General features: G+C 38.8%; 1 protein-coding gene across 2 annotated transcripts in view; it reads left to right on the top strand.

Annotated features, from left to right (window-relative positions):
• The window catches only part of ADK (adenosine kinase), a 280019-nt gene that overhangs the window by 232035 nt on the left and 27900 nt on the right, over positions 1-20084 (top strand). For both annotated transcript variants that reach the window (XM_032231651.1, XM_032231652.1), the window contains exon 10: positions 19086-19172. In XM_032231651.1, the coding sequence (XP_032087542.1) occupies positions 19086-19172 (87 nt within the window). The remainder of the gene's footprint in view (positions 1-19085; positions 19173-20084) is intronic.

Genomic DNA, 20084 nt, shown 5'->3' with positions numbered 1-20084 from the left:
TATCCATTTCTGCACAATCTAAAAATATATATATTACATCATCTTAGTACATGTGTGAGGGAAATCTTTACCTTATATGTTAATATTTTTTTTCCAGATTTACTACATTTGGATGTATAAATGCTTCCATTGTTGAGAGCCAAACTGGATTTTAATGTAAACTTTTGCTTTCACCTTTCTGAAAGTAGAACATTTCTTATATAGTGTTTTTGAAAATATCCATGAGTTTTGCTTTTGTTATACCATAAAAAAGCATGCATTCCTAATTGGAGATCATGGCCTTCTAAAAGCAATAATCTTTTATGGCTAAGCTTATCCATTCCCTCACCCATGTTAGTGCAGCTGCATGATAATAAAACTCCCAATCTCTTAGTCCAACCCCCCCCCCCCCCCGCCCCCGTTGTTTTTGGACTCCTGCAACATTCTCAATCTTATTCTGGCTTTTTTTTTACTTTGCCAAACATAATTATAGTGTTTATAGATATTCATTTTTATAGTTGCAGTTGATAGGTGCAAGTTTTTTCATTTATGCTTAATTTGTTGTAGCAGTTTTGTATAATTATCTTTCTTGATTGTAACGCATCTTGCTGTTAAATATATTCCCAAGTATTTAAGTCTCTTAGGTATCTATAAATCTAATTTCTTTCTTTCTTCTGTTTTTCTATAAAAGTTTTAGCTAAAAAAATTGTTTTATCTTTATTAATTTTCAATCCTGCAACTTGCCTATATTCTTCTATTACTCCCATTAAGAGCTTATTTCCAGTGGTTTTCTAAGATAAATACTAAATAATCTTAGAGAAAGCCTTGCTTTCTGATGACCAGAGGTCACATTACTTGCAAGAGAAGACAAAACTTGGGGCTGTTAGTTTGTTGCAGAAAAATCAAATCAGAAAGCACACACAGATAACTGATTCAGCTGGATTCATTAATTTCTTTATATACATAATAACAGATGAATAAATGCACAATACCAATAGTAGATATTTTCAATGTGGTAGAAGTTACAAGCAGAACACAACAGGAGAGAATAGTTTCATCTCAAGAGTTCAGAGCAGACAGAGACAAAACTAGTTTCAGTTTCGATTCTCAGCATAGACTCAGATGTGTTTAAGCTCTCATTGGCTGATTTAGTTGCTATGCCTATTCATTGGCTGACTTTGGTACCATGTCTCTCCCAGTCATGAATATTCTAACAGGAGATTTATTGATGTTGTGCGTTCAAACCCATCCATTCTTTCCTAAATTTGCATCTCTACTGCAGTCAGCTGCAGCTCAACATGCTCTGGTCCTTTTAAGAAAAGGTGGACAAGGCAATAAAATAATAACACTGGACTATTCTGCAGGATTGTTACAGACCACTCTCTATGGCTCAGTCAAACTGGGCTACCTTGTAGGGTATGTAACATGAATTTTATCCATGTCCATTGTCCAATTCTTGGAAGATGCTTAAGGTAATGGTTCCTCGCATATATGTGCTAGTTGTTCCTGACTCTAGGGGGCGGGGCTCATCTCCGTTTCAAAGCCAAAGAGCCAGTGCTGTCCGAAGACATCTCCATGGTCATGTGGCTGGCATGACTAAATGCCAAAGGTGCACGGAACACTGTTACCTTCCCACCAAAAGTCCCATTTTTCTACTTCCATTTTTACATGCTTTCGAACTGTTAGCAGAAGCTGGGACAAGTAACAGGAGCTCACTTCTCCCATTGACTTTGCTTATCAGAAGCTAGCTGGAAAGGTTGCAAATGCAAATTTATTCTATCGCATGTATGATTCCAGGAGCAAGTAGAGCCAGCAGTGGTTTCTATCAAATAATGGTTTATATCTACAATTGGAATACTATACATACACATGTTACAAGCAGTATCTAAACAAACAGCAATTACAGCAGGGGAGAAACACTACGAATCAACCAACACACTACAGGCATTTAAAGGGATAACAGCCAAAGACCCTGCTGACTCATTCCCCACATAGCATCAGCTTTTTCTCTTTTAAAGTCTTCACATTGAGGAACATGGACAAGTTTCGCTTGAGTTCTACATATCTACAGACCCCTCACATCTGGACATAAATTGTTTCAGCTTCTACCCTCAAAATGATGCTATAAAGCACTGCACACCCAGGCAATTAGACACAAGGACAGTTTTTTCCCCAAACGCCATCACTCTACTAAACAACTAATCCCTACAACGCTGTCAAACTATCTACTGTATTATTATTGTTGTTGTACAATTGTATCACAGCGGCCAGTTGTTTCGCCGGATTTGGCATTGGTTACTAGTCGGGCCCCATCCAGGGGCCTAGGACGTCGTAACGTATTTTCGTAATATGCGTGCAGATCCAAGCAGTGTGGCTTTTTGCATTTGACTGATGGTGATTTTGTCAATTTTTAACTGTTTTAAATGTAATTCCAGTGCTTTTGGAATAGCACCCAGTGTGCCAATTACCACTGGAATTACCACTGCTGGTTTGTGCCATAGTCGTTGAATTTCGATTTTTAAGTCCTGGTATCTTGTGATTTTTTCATGTTCCTTCTCGGCGACCCTGCTATCACCTGGTATTGCGATGTCTATGATTGTGACCTTATTTTTCTCAACCAGTGTGATGTCTGGTGTATTATGCACCAGTATTTTGTCGGTTTGTATACGGAAATCCCACAAGATCTTGACCATCTGATTTTCGGTGACTTTTTCAGGCTGATGTTCCCACCAGTTTGTTGCTGTTTTAATATTATAATTTTTGCACAAATTCCAATGGATCATTTCTGCTACTGAATTGTGCCGCAATTTATAATCAGTCTGCGCGATTTTTTTACAGCAGCTGAGTATGTGATCAACAGTTTCATCAGCTTCTTTGCAAAGTCTGCATTTGGCATCATCAGAGGATTTTTCGATTTTGGCCTTAATGGCATTTGTGCGGATAGCTTGTTCTTGCGCAGCCAGGAGTAGTGACTCTGTTTCTTTCTTTAATGTACCTGTTGTTAACCATAACCAAGTTTGTTCACTGTCCACTTTATCTTTTATTTTTTCCAGAAATTGACCATGCAGTGCTTTGTTCTGCCAACTCTCCATTCTTGATTTTATCACATCTTTTCTGTATTCTTGTTTTGTCTGTTGGGCCTTCAGTAGATTTTTGTTCTTTACTTCGATTAATAGATGTTCTTGACTTTCTTTTAAATAATCAGCCAGTGCATGTTTTTCTTCTTCAACTGTTTGCTTCACTTGTAATAATCCTCTGCCACCTGATTTTCGGGGCAGGTACAGTCTATCAGTATCACCACGTGGATGTAAACTGTAGTGCATTGTCATTAGTTTCCTGGTTTTTCGGTCCAAAAGGTCCAAATCAGCTTGTGTCCAGTTAACTATGCCAGCTGTGTATCTTATAACTGGTATTGCCCAGGTATTTATGGCCTTGATTGTATTTCCACCATTCAATTTAGATTTCAAAATTTTCCTAACTCTGTTGGTGTACTCTCGCCTGACAATAGTTTTTACTTCTCCATGCTTGATGTTATCCAACTGCAGAATGCCTAAGTATTTGTAGGCTTCATTTTCTTTGCATTTAATTAGTTGGCCATTGGGCATTTCAATTCCCTCAGATGCAGTGATTTTGCCCCTTTTTATGGATACAGTGGCACATTTTTCCATGCCAAACTGCATTGAAATATCGGTGCTGAATACTCGGACAGTATTTGTCAATGATTGGATTTCTATTTCTGACTTGCCATAGAGTTTCAAATCATCCATATATAGTAAATGCGAAATTTTTTCAGCTTTTTTGGCTGTTTGGTAGCCTAATTTCATTTTTTTTTAAAGATTACTGATAGTGGGATCATTGCGATGATGAAGAGAAGAGATGAAAGTGAATCACCCTGGAAAATTCCTCGCTTGATATTAACCATTCCGTAGCTCTCATTCCCTACTGCCAACTCAGTTCTCCATTGTTTCATTGCCTTTTCAGTAAAGGATGTAATATTTTTGCTAATGCCAGTTGTTTCTAAGCATTTTATGATCCAACTATGTGGCAGTGAGTCAAATGCCTTTTTGTAATCAATCCAGACCATATTCAAGTTCATTTTTCTGTTCTTACAATTTTCTAATATCATTTTATCAATTAGAAGCTGATCTTTTGTGCCCCTGCTCCTTCTTTTGTTGCCTTTTTGCTCTACTGGCAAGATGTTGTTTGTTTCCAAATAATCCATCATGTTATCTGCAATAATGCCTGTGAGTAATTTGAAGGTTGTTGGTAAGCATGTTATTGGTCTATAGTTTTCAGGTGTTGTTCCTTTAGTTGGATCTTTCTGAATCAAGTATGTTTTTCCAGTTGTCAACCATTCATCAATTTGGCCCTTTTGTAAAATTTCATTCAGTTGCCTGGCCAATATTGCATGTAAACTGGTCAGATGGTGGCTCTCCAGCTTCAGCGTACCTTGGAGGAAGCTAACTATCTTGACCCCTTCCAGTCTGGCTTCAGACCCGGTTACAGCACAGAAACCGCTTTGGTCGCATTGACTGATGATCTCTGGAGAGCTAGGGATGGAGGCCATGCTTCCATCCTAGTTCTCCTGGACCTCTCAGCGGCTTTCGATACCATCGACCATGGTATCCTTCTGCGACGACTGCGGGAGATAGGGGTGGGCGGCACTGTCTTGCAGTGGTTCTCCTCCTATCTCTCGGACAGGTCGCAGTCGGTGTTGGTGGGGGGGCAGAGATCGTCCCTGAGGCCCCTAACTTATGGGGTGCCGCAGGGGTCGGTCTTATCCCCCCTACTATTTAACATTTACATGAAACCGCTGGGCGAGATCATCCGAAGGCACGGGATAAAATACCACCAATATGCGGACGATACACAGTTGTATCTGTCCGCCCCGTGCCAACTCAATGAAGCGGTGGACGTGATGAACCGGGGTCTGGAAGCCGTTAAAGACTGGATGAGAGCAAACAAGCTGATACTCAACCCAGACAAGACCGAGTGGCTGTTGTGTTTCCCTCCCAAAAATTTGACCAACATACCATCACTCAGGCTGGGGGGACAAAATTTACACCCCTCAGAAAGGGCCCGCAACTTGGGAGTCCTCCTGGATTCACAGCTAACTTTTGACCACCATCTCTCAGCTGTGACCAGGGGGGCATTTGCCCAGGTTCGCCTGGTGCGCCAGTTGCGGCCCTACCTGAATCGGGAGGCCCTCACAACAGTCACTCGAGCCCTTGTGATCTCTAGGCTGGAATACTGTAATGTGCTCTACATGGGGCTGCCCTTGAAGAGCATCCGAAGACTTCAGCTAGTCCAGAATGCGGCCGCGCGAGTGATCGTGGGCGCACCACGGTTCGCCCACATAACACCGATCCTCCGTGAGCTGCACTGGCTGCCTGTTGATCTCCGGGTGCACTTCAAGGTCCTACTCACCACCTTTAAAGCGCTCCATGGTAGTGGATCTGGCTATTTGAGAGACCGCCTTCTGCCAATCACCTCCCTGCGTCCCATCAGATCGCATAGAGTTGGCCTCCTCCGTATTCCATCCGCCAGTCAGTGCCGACTGGCGACTACTCGGAGGAGAGCCTTCTCTGTTGCGGCTCCGACACTATGGAACAATCTCCCCGTGGAGATTCGTACCCTCACCACCGTCCAGGCCTTCCGCACAGCCCTCAAGAACTGGCTAGCCCGTCAGGCCTGGGGATAATCTCATTTTTGCCCCTCCCGAATGTTGAGTGAATGTTGAGTTTTACTGTCTAATTTACTTTGTGCACATTTCTTTTTGGTATTGTCCTACACCCCCCTTCCTTTTTTGATTGTAAGCCGCCCTGAGTCCCCTCAGGGAAAAGGGCGGCCTATAAATAAATAAATCTACAAATCTACAAATCTACAGATATTTGAGCCAGAAACCATGTAATTGGTCCTTTCCAGGTGATGTCCAATTCTTTACCTTTTTAACTCGATTTTTGATCATCTCAGTTGTTATTTCTAATACTTGCATTTGTTTGTTGCCAATGCTTTTCTCAAAGTCATGTATCCACTTTGCTTCCTTGTTGTAGTCCTTTGCATTTTCCCACAATTCTTTCCAGAATTCAACTGTGGCCTGCTTTTCTGGTTTTTCACTTTTGGTGTCACCATTCACATTAAGACTTTGATAAAAACGCCGTTGGTCTGATCGAAATTGCTGATTTTGTTTATATTGGATGATTCGTGCCTCATATCTTTCAATTTTTCTAGCTGTTGCTGTTATCTGCTGTTTTACAATCTCTACAGCTTCATTGATGTTTCTTGTATCCAATCTATATCTTCTGATTAGCCGATCTATGATTTTGTTGTTTTTAAGCCGTTGCTCATGCATGTTCTTTAAGTTACTAGCATCTGCCCTTAATTTTTTGATTTTTTGTTCTAGACGGATTTTCCACTTTGGCTTTGATGCTTTTTCTGTTGTGTGACTAGGTACTTTAATTTTAATGCCTAGTTCGTTAGTGACTATTACAGCTGCGCTGTACATTAACTGGTTTGTTTCCAAGATGGATCCCGGTTCAATTGTTGAAAACACTGCATTAACCATTTTCATGATAGGGGCCAAAATTTTCTTAGGCACAGTTTTTAGTGATGGTAAACGTTGCCTTTCCTCATTAAGCAGAAAATGCTCCATGATCTTATCCTTCAATTCTTTTTGTTTTTGAGTTAGTTCATCAGTTGGTTCAGTGATAACTGGTTCTAGTGGTGGTGATGTTATTTCCTCCCTGAGAGCTTCTTCTGGGAGTTCTACTATAGTGTCTTTAGTTGTGTCTTGAATATCAGTTATTTCCGCTTGTGATATTGTTTTTTGGGGTTTGCAATTTGCCTGAATTTCCTCATGTTCAACTTCACTAAACACTTTATTCCGTATAATAAATCGCCTTTGATCTGCTAGTCGTTGTTCACTAACATTTGAATCTGGATATTGTTGTTTCCATAATTCATACATTCGCTTTAAATATCCTCTTTTTCCTGGCTCTGAGTTGTAGTAACAGGCCATTATGGCACGGTTTTCATCTGCACTATATTTTTGTCGTTTTGTTGGCTGGTCCACTTGTAGCCCACTTGTCGACGGATGTCCAGGGACCCCAACATCCGCCGCGGCCCTTGTTAACCCGCGCGACGACCGATGCGGTATGGAATTCTTATTTGTTTTTTTCACCATATTGTATGGGTTGGCGGGGTTTTTTTTACGGGACCAGATGCCAACCTGATCCCAACCTTCCTCCTTTCTCATCCGGGCTTGGGACCGGCAACGGCGGAGTTATTATTATTATTATTATTATTATTATTATTATTATTATTATCTTACTTCCTACTACCTATCTCCTCCCACTTATGACTATAACCATGTTGCTTGTATCTTTACAATTTATATTATTTTATTTGTTTCCTAGTGCAATTTGATTGTTTATTAGTAATCTATGACTGTCACTAACTGTTGTATCTTATGATTCTTGATGAATGTGATTTTTCCTTTATGTACACTGAGAGCATATGCACCAAAGACAAATTCCTTGTGTGTCCAATCACACTTGGCCAATAAAGAATTCTGTTCTATTCCTATTCTATTCTATTCTTGCTTTCCCTATATGAATGGATCTCCCTATATTTATCTGTAACAGTGGGATTTTATCCAAACATGTTCCTGAATTTGTAATTTCACAGGCAGAGAGATTCAAGATCACAGCTCTTTGATCAACTGGTTTTATTACACTCATTAGAAAACAACAAAGATTCTTCATTTTTTGGCTCAAATCTATATGTGGCCCAGGTTCAAGTCATGCCTGAATAAACCGAGACTCAGTTTCCTTAGTGGGAAGAGCAGCCAACATCTGGCCATGGTTACTGTAGGGCCTTTGACTGTTTTCAGCCTGGATCCGTCTGGCCCTCACATACACATTGCTTCCACTGTTTCCATAAACATTTTGATAAGTGTTTCTTTTGTTGCTTCCTATTACATTACCCTGGTTATTTATTTCGATCTTAAAAATAAACAAAGTTGGGACTTCCTGGGAGGAGCCTACTGGTGGGGGCTGCAAAAAATCAGCTGCCTCCGAATTCCTGGCTACGTACCTGTTTAGAGGATCTTCCATCTGACGTCTTATCAGGTTTTCTTATCCTTCAGGCAAGAAGGAAAGAAGAAACTGTTTTGCTGGCAAATGCTCTTCGATTTTTGCAGCTTTTGTGCTTGCAAGGAAAGGGGGGCTAGCCCAAGGCAGAACGGCTGTCCGTGCTGGGAACTTCAAACTGCCTTGTGCAGGACAAAGTAGGTCTCTCCCACTCTGCTCAAAGTTTTGTTTGATTTATTCTTATCACGAGCTGAATCCGTTTACTGCGTGGACAATAATTGTTTATCAACATTTTAGCTTCTTTTCTTTTTCTCCTCCGAAAAATTATTTACTCAGAGGCTTCTAAAATGGCGCTGAGCAGGCTGGTTTCTCCGGTAATAACGAACACTTTTTACTAATCCTCACAAGAATTCAAAACAAAAGAGATTGCTTATCATTTGTTTTTGGTTTCACAATAGAAGAATTTTACTCCTTCATTAACCTTGCTTATTTGGAAGTTAAATGGTGATGAATCTGCTGAATGGTCTTGTTACAATGTTTACTCACTGAAAGTTTTGCCAAGCCTTAAACTTCAAAATAAAAGCCTCTTTACTTAAAGCTGCATATTCAGGCAATAGAGTTTTATTAACTGCAGGCAGATAAATTTTGAAATGGCCTCAAAACCAAATATTAACTTGAAGTCGTCACCCTCTACTTCCAGGGGCACATCCTCAGTGCCTGGCACAAAGCTGCAGCCTCCGCTTCCTACACCCCTGCTGGGGATGTGTTAACGAAAGAATTTTTCCTGAGTAATCTAAGCGAGGCTCTTAATGCACAGACAATTAAAATGGAAGATAAGTTTAGAGATAATAGAGAGGTGGTAAAGCAGGAGAGAAAAGAGGAAATAAAAGAAATGAAAGAAGAAATTAAAAGTGAAATAAAAGGACTTAAACAGGAGCTGTATGAGAAATTTGATGCTAAGGTTGATAAAATTAGAGACGACATGCTGAGTCTTGTAACTGTATTAACAGAACATATTTCTGGAGTGGAAGATACTCTAGAGGTTCTTAATGATGCCAATGCTAATTTGACATTGAAAACAGAGGTGGTGGAACAAAAAGTGGAAAATGCTGAAAAAGAAATTATTATGATACAGTACCGACAAATGGAGTTCGCATTAAGAGTAAGGGGGCTGCGTGAGGAGAAACAGGAGAACCTGAAACAGATCCTATCGGAAGCTTTTGACCGCCTGATGGGAAGACCAGGGACCAATCAAGTCTGGCAAATTGACAAAGCTTACCGCATTAACTCCTGGCTGGCAAAGCAGAAGCAGCTTCCTCGAGACATCGTTATATATTTTACTACAAGAGAGTTTAGAAATATGGTACTGCAAGCATCTTATAATACTAAGCTTCAAATTGGCGGTCAAGACCTGGCTGTTTTGAAAGAGATACCACCTCAAATGTTAAGAGCCAGGAGAGACTACGCTTTTTTGGTCGAAGAACTCAGAAATCGCCAGATACAGTATAGATGGGATGCACCATTTGGCATCATATTTACATTTGATAAGCAAAGGTACCACCTCAACTCTGTATGGAAAGCCCGAGATTTTTATTATAATATATTGAAGGCCGGACACCCTGCACCATCTGGACCTAGAGAAAGACCACAAGAAGGACAGGATAGACAGCAAACTACACAACCACCAGACAAGATGGAGCATCTCTCTTCTCTAGAAGTGCAAGGTGCTATGGAACCAAGACCTAGCCGCATGACTACTAGACGTATGGAGAAACAAGCTAAAAAGCAACAGCGTCAACAATCATCGGCCATCGATCAAGGATCTACAACAACAAATCTGGAAGCAATGGGAGGAGCTAGACCTAAGGTTAAACAGGCCGTGCAGGAAGCTCTAAAAATGCTTCAACCAACCAAAGATGACAACTAAGATTTTAACATGGAATGTCAATGGACTGAACTCTCCACAGAAGAGGAAGAAAATATTTCATTATCTCAAACAGTTTAAGAACGATGTAATTTGTTTGCAAGAAACTCATATCAAGTCAACTGATCAAAAATATTTGATCAACTCAAAACTTGGTCAACATTTTGCAGCTTCTGCTATGGAAAAGAAGAATGGTATAGTTGTATACTTAAGAAAAGATATGAAAGCTGAATTAATAGAAGCAGATCCCTTCGGAAGATATATTGCTTTAGACTTAATCTTAGAAGGGAAAAAGACATTACTTTGGGGAATTTATGCTCCCAATCAACAGCAAGATAGATTCTATAGAAATCTTCATGCTAAACTAGTACAGTGGGACTATAGTTCCTGTATACTATTGGGTGACTGGAATGGAGTGATAGACACTAAGAGAGATAAGAAGATTTCCCGCCTAAATACCAAGATGCGAGCAAAGTTACCCAAATCTTTCTTTGACATTATGGATGATTTTGAATTGAGAGATATTTGGCGAGAAAGAAATGCAGAGGAATGTGACTTCACTTTCTTCTCGGACAGGCATCAATCCCTTTCAAGGATTGATTTTATTCTAACCACTAATGATTTGCTTTCTAGGGTCAAGAAAACAAAGATTGCAGCTAGGATCCTTTCGGACCATAACCCAGTTTGGATGGAGTTGGGAAGGGTAGTGCAGGCAAGAAGGTCTTGGAGATTGAATGAAAACTTATTTAGATATGAAAAGTATATTAATGATTGTAAAAAATTACTATCTGAATATTTTGTTTTGAATATGAATAAGGGTACATCTATGGAATTTGTATGGGACGCAAGTAAAGCGTATATGAGAGGAGTTTTGATGAATATAAATAAAACACATAGAAATAAGCAAGGGTTAAAACGAACAGAACTGGAAGAGGAAATTAAGAGAAAAGAGCTGGAGTTAACAATGAACCCAGACGATACAAAGGTTAAGGAAGCTATTAACATATTAAAATCTCAATTTGACATGTTGATCTCTGACCAGGTGGCTACTAATCTATTATATGCAAAACACAATACTTTTTGTAATGCAAACAAACCTGGCAGATGGTTAGCTTATCAGATTAGGAAAAAAAGGAAAACTCGAAATATATCTAAACTGATTTACAGAGGGAAGGAGGTGTTTCAACAGGAAGAGATTCAAAAGGCTTTCTGGGAATTTTTTACAGAACTGTATAAAGGGGATAAAATTAATGGTTTAGACATAGACAAATATTTAGACAAAGAGAAAATACCTTCAGTTAGAGAAGAACACAGGCAAAAATTGAATCAACCAATAACCTCGGGGGAAATCCTGCAGGTAATTAAGCAATTAAGTCAGGGAAAGCACCAGGTACAGATGGCTTGACAGCGGTTTACTATAAAAACTTACAGTTAGAAATGGTAGAACCTCTTAGAGAATTATTTAATATGATTCAAACGGAAGGTAAAGTCCCTCCATCTTGGAAGACAGCGTTTATATCTTTGATACCCAAAGAAGATCAAGATACTACTCAACCCAAAAATTATAGACCTATTTCATTACTGAATGTAGATTATAAAATTTTACTAAAATATTAGCAAATAGGTTAATGTTGGTCACTCAACAATTGATACATACGGACCAAACAGGTTTTATACAAGGGAGACAGATGAAAAGTAATGTTAGATTAATTATTAATGCATTAGAATATTTGGGAAAGAACAATCAGATCCCTGCTGCGTTTATATTTTTGGATGCTGAGAAGGCCTTTGATCGAGTTAACTGGCAATTTCTGTTGAAGATACTGCAAAAAATGCAGATAGGAGATAATTTTTTACAGTCAATTAAAGCAATATACCAACAGCAAACAGCACAAATCATAGTCAATGGAAGTCTAACAGACTCTTTTCAAATTGGAAAAGGTACAAGACAGGGCTGTCCTTTGTCCCCATTATTGTTTATTATAACTTTGGAAGTATTGTTGAATAAAATACGGGGCTTGGATGGTTTAAAAGGGATCAAGATTAGGCAGCAAGAATATAGAGTCCGCGCTTTTGCGGATGATTTGGTCATAATATTGGAACAACCGCAGGAATCCAGTATGGTTTTAATGAATATGATTAATCAATATGGTCAAGTGTCGGGCTTTAAAATAAACTTAGGAAAAACCAAAATATTAGCTATAAATATGAATATTAAACAAAAGGAAGAATTAGGAGTGATGCTAGGATGTGAGGTAGTTAAAAAAGTCAAATATCTTGGAGTTAACATTTTAACTTCAAATGGGAAATTATATAAGCATAATTATGAACCACTTTGGCATAGCATACAGACAGAGATGAAAAAATGGGAGAAATTGCACTTATCTTTGCTGGGTAGGATAGCGGCAGTGAAAATGAACATTTTACCAAAATTTTTATTTCTCTTCCAAATGTTACCTATACTTAAAAAAGATGCGAACCTTTTAGAATGGCAGAAGGGTATCAACAAATTTGTGTGGGCAGGAAAGAAGCCGAGGGTAAAGATGAAAATAATGCAAGATGTACGTGAGAGAGGAGGATTGAAACTACCTAATTTAAAACTATATTATGATGCAGTGGCATTATCTGTAATTAGTGATTGGATTCACTTAACCAATGATAGAATATTGAACATTGAGGGACACGATTTGGTATTTGGTTGGCATGCTTACCTGTTATTCAACAAAAAATTGGATAAGAACTTTAAAAGTCATATTTTAAGAAATGCTTTATTGCGGGTCTGGAAGAAATATCAATATAAATTAAATGACAAGATACCCATGTGGGCAATTCCTAGACACGCAATTGAAAATATGAATACAGCACAAAAACATGACAGAACTACCTACAGACAGCTTCTTACCTCGGAAAGGGGGGTATTACAATTAAAATCTTTAGAGGTATTAAAAGAGGAGAAGGTAGTTCAAACATGGTTCCAGTATGGGCAATTACAGGCTAGGTGGAAAATAGATCAAAAAATTGGTTTTATTCAAGTTGAGGATAATCTGTTTAAACAAATAAGAGATCAAAGCTTAATGCATATAAAGAGGATATATAATGTATTAATACAGATGGATTCGGAAACAGAATTAGTTAAAGATTGTATGATAAAATGGGCTCAAAATATTGAGGAACCAATAATGTTGGATACATGGGAAAGAATCTGGGTAAGAAATGTGAAATTTACACAAGCTCAAAATCTGAGAGAAAATTTTTACAAGATGTTCTATAGATGGCATTTAGATCCTAAAAAGTTGGCTTCTATGTATCCGAATGTACAGCCTAAATGTTGGAGGTGTGGTTCTCTCGATGCTACATACTATCATATATGGTGGACCTGCCAAAAGGTTAAGGCATTTTGGATAAAAATATGGTGGGTCATGCAAAATGTTTTTAAAAGAAGGATAAAGTTTAGTCCTCAGTTATTTTTACTAGGTATATGTACTGACTTTACAGTGGTAGAGACCAATTTGATTCTGCACCTGATAACTGCAGCAAGACTGTTGGTGGCGCAATATTGGAAGAAGGAAGACTTGCCTACAATCCAAGAATGGACATTGAAAGTAACAAACTTAGCTGAAATGGCTAAAATATCGGCATATCTCAAAGATCATTCAAATGAGAGATATAAACGAGACTGGAAAAAATGGATTGACTATATACAAAATAAATACGGGACTAAGAAATTCCAGTTAGCCTATGCTTAAGATCAGAAATGATTTAAACTGTTAAAAGTCAGTTCAGTAAGAAGAAGCTAAGGTCAATCTAGAATGTCATTAATTTCTTTATTTCTTTTTTCTCAATAGATTTTAGACTGTGTTAGTTAAAAATCTATACCGTGTACGGGTTCTGGGAAGTCGGGGGGGGGAAGGAGGAGGGGGGGTGGGGGGGTGGAGGGAGGGAGGGGTACACACAACAAAAAAAAATTGTACTTCAATGTCTTAATGATTGACAAATGATGACATATTTGGGTTTTTTTTAAAGAAAAATAAAAAAGTTCTGTTTAAAAAAAAAATAAAAATAAACAAAGTTGTCATAAATCTTTTGGGATATGCTATTACAGTAGGTGCATTCCTTCATCTTACTATTGTAATTTACACAGTATGAGTGTTGTCTGACATGCAGGCTTTTTAATTGTCATAATTCGCACATCAAAAAGGTGTTAATGACATCACACCCTTTAAAACATCTCTGCTCATGAAGGATGTGCATCTGCTCCGAGGCTTTAAACCCGTTTCCCCATGCATTATGAGTTACGTGGATAATGGCATGTTCGAATATACCATTTTAAAATCCCTTGAAAGAATTGCTGGAAATTGAGCAGAATTGCAAAAAAGGATGCAAACAAAACTAGAAAAAGTTTCCATTAAACCTATCATGACAAACAGAACCTACCATCCAGATTATTATTATTATTATTATTATTATTATTATTATTATTATTATTATTATTGTATCACAGCGGCCAGTTGTTTCGCTGGATTTGGCATTGGTTACTAGTCGGGCCCCACCCAGGGGCCTAGGACGTCTTAACGTATTTTCGTAATATGCGTGCAGATCCAAGCAGTGCGGCTTTTTGCATTTGACTGATGGTGATTTTGTCAATTTTTAACTGTTTTAAATGTAATTCCAGTGCTTTTGGAATAGCACCCAGTGTGCCAATTACCACTGGAATTACCACTGCTGGTTTGTGCCATAGTCGTTGAATTTCGATTTTTAAGTCCTGGTATCTTGCGATTTTTTCATGTTCCTTCTCGGCGACCCTGCTATCACCTGGTATTGCGATGTCTATGATTGTGACCTTATTTTTCTCAACCAGTGTGATGTCTGGTGTATTATGCGCCAGTATTTTGTCGGTTTGTATACGGAAATCCCACAAGATCTTGACCATCTGATTTTCGGTGACTTTTTCAGGCTGATGTTCCCACCAGTTTGTTGCTGTTTTAATATTATAATTTTTGCACAAATTCCAATGGATCATTTGTGCTACTGAATTGTGCCGCAATTTATAATCAGTCTGTGCGATTTTTTTACAGCAGCTGAGTATGTGATCAACAGTTTCATCAGCTTCTTTGCAAAGTCTGCATTTGGCATCATCAGAGGATTTTTCGATTTTGGCCTTAATGGCATTTGTGTGGATAGCTTGTTCTTGCGCAGCCAGTATTAGTGACTCTGTTTCTTTCTTTAATGTACCTGTTGTTAACCATAACCAAGTTTGTTCACTGTCCACTTTATCTTTTATTTTTTCCAGAAATTGGCCATGCAGTGCTTTGTTCTGCCAACTCTCCATTCTTGATTTTATCACATCTTTTCTGTATTCTTGTTTCGTCTGTTGGGCCTTCAGTAGTTTTTTGTTCTTTACTTCAATCAATATATGTTCTTGACTTTCTTTTAAATAATCAGCCAGTGCATGTTTTTCTTCTTCAACTGTTTGCTTCACTTGTAATAATCCTCTGCCACCTGATTTTCGGGGCAGATATAGTCTATCAGTATCACCACGTGGATGTAAACTGTAGTGCATTGTCATTAGTTTCCTGGTTTTTCAGTCCAAAATATCCAAATCAGCTTGTGTCCAGTTAACTATAGTAAATGCGAAATTTTTTCAGCTTCTTTGGATGTTTGGTAGCCTAATTTCATTTTTTTTTAAAGATTACTGATAGTGGGATCATTGCGATGATGAAGAGAAGAGGTGAAAGTGAATCACCCTGGAAAATTCCTCGTTTGATATTAACCATTCTGTAGATCTCATTCCCTACTGCCAACTCAGTTCTCCATTGTTTCATCGCTTTTCAGTAAAGGATGTAATATTTTTGCTAATGCCAGTTGTTTCTAAGCATTTTATGATCCAACTATGTGGCAGTGAGTCAAATGCCTTTTTGTAATCAATCCAGACCATATTCAAGTTCGTTTTTCTGTTCTTACAATTTTCTAATATCATTTTATCAATTAGGAGCTGATCTTTTGTGCCCCTGCTCCTTCTTTTGTTGCCTTTTTGCTCTACTGGCAAGATGTTGTTTGTTTCCAAATAATCCATCATGTTATCTGCAATAATGCCTGTGAGTAATTTGAAGGTTGTTGGCAAACATGTTATTGGTCTGTAGTTTTCAGGTGTTGTTCCTTTAATCAAGTATGTCTTTCCAGTTGTCAACCATTCATCAATTTGGCCCTTTTGTAAAATTTCATTCAGTTGCCTGGCCAATATTGCATGTAAACTGGTCAGATATTTGAGCCAGAAACCATGTAATTGGTCCTTTCCAGGTAATGTCCAATTCTTTACCTTTTTTGCTCGATTTTTGACCATCTCAGTTGTTATTTCTAATACTTACATTGTTGCCAATGCTTTTCTCAAAGTCATGTATCCACTTTGCTTCCTTATTGTAGTCCTTTGCATTTTCCCACAATTCTTTCCAGAATTCAACTGTGGCCTGTTTTTCTGGTTTTTCACTTTTGGTGTCACCATTCACATTAAGACTTTGATAAAAACGCCGTTGGTCTGATCGAAATTGCTGATTTTGTTTATATTGGATGATTCGTGCCTCATATCTTTCAATTTTTCTAGCTGTTGCTGTTATCTGCTGTTTTACAATCTCTACAGCTTCATTGATGTTTCTTGTATCCAATCTATATCTTCTGATTAGCCGATCTATGATTTTGTTGTTTTTAAGCCGTTGCTCATGCATGTTGTTTAAGTTACTAGCATCTGCCCTTAATTTTTTGACTTTTTGTTCTAATCGGATTTTCTACTTTGGCTTTGACGCTTTTTCTGTTGTGTGACTAGGTACTTTGATTTTAATGCCTAGTTCATTAGTGACTATTACAGCTGCACTGTACATTAACTGGTTCGTTTCCAAGATGGATCCCGATTCAATTGTTGAAAACACTGCATTAACCATTTTCATGATAGGGGCCAAAATTTTCTTAGGCACAGTTTTTAGTGATGGTAAACGTTGCCTTTCCTCATTAAGCAGAAAATGCTCCATGATCTTATCCTTCAATTCTCCCCGTCGAGATACGCACCCTCACCACCGTCCAGGCCTTCCGCGCAGCCCTTAAGACCTGGCTATCCCAACAGGCCTGGGGATAAGTCTTCGATTTGCCCCACCCGAGTGTGAATGTTGAATGCAAGTTGTGTTTTTATTACTTTATTTATTTTGTGCACATATTGTTTGTTTTGAATTTCACCCCCCCCCCTAATGATTGTAAGCCGCCCTGAGTCCCCTCAGGGAAAAGGGCGGCCTATAAATCCAAATAAACACTAAACACTTTTTGTTTTTGAGTTAGTTCATCAGTTGGTTCAGTGATAACTGGTTCTAGTGGTGGTGGTGTTATTTCCTCCCCAAGAGCTTCTTCTGGGAGTTCTACTATAATGTCTTTAGTTGTGTCTTGAATATCAGTTATTTCCGCTTGTGATATTGTTTTTTGGTTTTGCAATTTGCCTGAATTTCCTGAAGTTCAACTTCACTAAACACTTTATTCCGTATAATAAATCGCCTTTGATCTGCTAGTCGTTGTTCACTAACATTTGAACCTGGATATTGTTGTTTCCATAATTCATACATTCACTTTAAATAACCTCTTTTTTCTGGCTCTGAGTTGTAGTAACAGGCCATTATGGCATGGTTTTCATCTGCACTAAATTTTTGTCATTTTGTTGGCTGGTCCACTTGTAGCCCACTTGTCGACGGATGTCCAGGGACCCCAACATCCGCCGCGGCCCGTGCGACGACCGATGCGGTATAAAATTTTTATTTGTTTCTTTCACCATATTGTATGGGTTGGCGGGTTTTTTTTATGGGGCCAGTTGCCAACCTGACCCCAACCCTCCTCCTTTCTCATCCGGGCTTGGGACCGGCAGCAGCGGAGTTGTTGTTGTTGTTGTTGTTGTTGTTGTTGTTATTATTATTATTATTATTATTATTATTATTATTATGTTAATCTTTGGTGAGATTCACAGCCTTTGGGGCTGGTTGGTAGCTCAACAGCTCAAGTCCTAACCAAGGACCTAGAATTTGTAGAATCAGAATGTTCAAGTCTGATAAATTTAAAATTAGTAGTAGTAGTAGTAGTAGTAGTAGTAATAGTAGTTGTAGTATGTAGTAGTAGTAGTAGTATCTCCTTTATTCATTAAACATGAAACTCAGTCAACCAAACACCCAAAAATGTGTCACAAACACTATTGACTGGTGCTAATAGTTGATATGGGTTGGTGCCAGCATCCTAGGTATCAACCAAGTATCTTCTTAGAATATATGATGTTCCGAGTAGCACAGTTTTTTGCATTTCCTCTAGTATTATTGCAGGAAGCTGCAATTTCTTGATGTGTTTCGTTGTTGTTGTTGTTGTTATCATTATTGGAAAATAGATATCATTTAGGGGATTTTTTTTATAGTGCAAAGCCATTCCTCCCTCCCCCTTCCCTCTGCATTTTGTTTGCATTTGTCAATTCCAAACACTTCTCTTCAGGACTAAGGAACCTGTGGTTCTTCCAACATTGTTCTTTCCCTAACCATAAGCCAGACAGGTTGAGATCTACAGATGCCAGAAATACCTGGAAGTCTGGAGTTTTCCAATTCCTACGCTTTTCAACGCTCAACTTGCAATGGGTTGTACTGTCTTAGTTGCATGTCATGCTCATGGTTGTCTTCAGGAATGGCCCCAGTAAGAGGCCATGAAAGCAGAGGTGGGCTTCACATAATTTAACAACCGGTCGCCTAGTGCAGAACCGAAAAACGTGAGCGTGCCTTCCACACTTGTGCACGGTTTCAAACACATAGCAATTTTATGCGCACTTTCTCAGGCAGCGGCGGTGAGTAGAGTGGGCGAGGCACGGAAATCATCTGGGCTGCGAGCAAGCCAGAGAGTGAGATATATAGGATGGGATAGTGCCGGGACAGGTGGGCGGAACAACCGGTTCGCGAGAACCGGTCCGAACCGACAGCAGCCCACCTCTGCATAAAAGCCAACTCTTTATACAAAGTGAGAGCAGCCTTTCAGAATGTGATCAAATTATGTCATAAAAACATGGTTTGTTTGTTTTTTGTCTTTCCTTTTAGAAAATGAAGTAAGAGCTTTCCCAGTCTTAATTAGTGACCAGAGTGAGATAATTGACACTAATGGAGCCGGAGATGCCTTTGTTGGTGGTAAGTACCTTTTGCATGTGATTCTGTTGGGAGATCTACCTGTTCTTCCCCCCTTCCTCTTCTTACCCAGCAACTTCATCAGACAATGCAATAACAAAGGTTGGTGTTGGTGTTTTTCCCATCAAAGAGCATCAAGCTTGTTCTTTGCAAACGTTCATTTGCATCCTAAGAGTCTGTTTTAATGGATTGTTAATTCTCTCAGGAAAAACGTGTTGGTACCTTTACAGATAATGTGCTGTTAAGCAACATCTACATTGTTTTCACAAGATTAATTGTGCCTGTCAGAATGTTGCGTAAATAGAGCTGCCTCAAATATGCTTTCTAGACTCCTCCAAATTCTACCCTGGCTTTAAAATCTTAGCACATTGCTCTTCTTTTTTAGCAGGTTGTGGTGAATATTGCAGAGTATGAAAATAACTAACATTTGAACCTTAAACTTTCCCCCCCTCCCTTACTGCATCTGTTTCCTAGCCTGATGGTGTGTAAGTGTCCCTCCCCAAATGATATGCTTTAAGAGGCAGAAATAGCAGAACATCTGCTCTGATTTATATCTGATCTCATTTTTTTAATATTGGGAAGGAATGAAAGATACAACTCTCCGTCTCCATTGTTTAAAATGCCTCAAATAAATCAAAACCTTGTGTAGCTGCAAAGTTATGTTATTGACGATAAATCTCTGTTTCTTGCAACAACAGGCTCTTTCACTTTGAAAATGGTAGTGCTGAAAGTCTTAAAGTTGTCCACAACACTTCCCTTAGTTTTCTCAAAATACAGGACTTGTTCTTTTGGTATGACTGCAGTTGTTATTGTTGCCACATCAGATGAAGAGAATATATGAGAGTCTTCACTTCTTGACACAAGTCTCTTACAATCTAGGTTTACCTTGAGCCACCAATCAGGTTTGTGTTGCAG

The sequence above is a fragment of the Thamnophis elegans genome, chromosome 15 (genome assembly GCF_009769535.1).
Source record: "Thamnophis elegans isolate rThaEle1 chromosome 15, rThaEle1.pri, whole genome shotgun sequence".
In the NCBI taxonomy this organism is placed as follows: Eukaryota; Metazoa; Chordata; class Lepidosauria; order Squamata; family Colubridae; genus Thamnophis; species Thamnophis elegans.
This window is presented reverse-complemented; position numbering and strand designations above follow the sequence as displayed.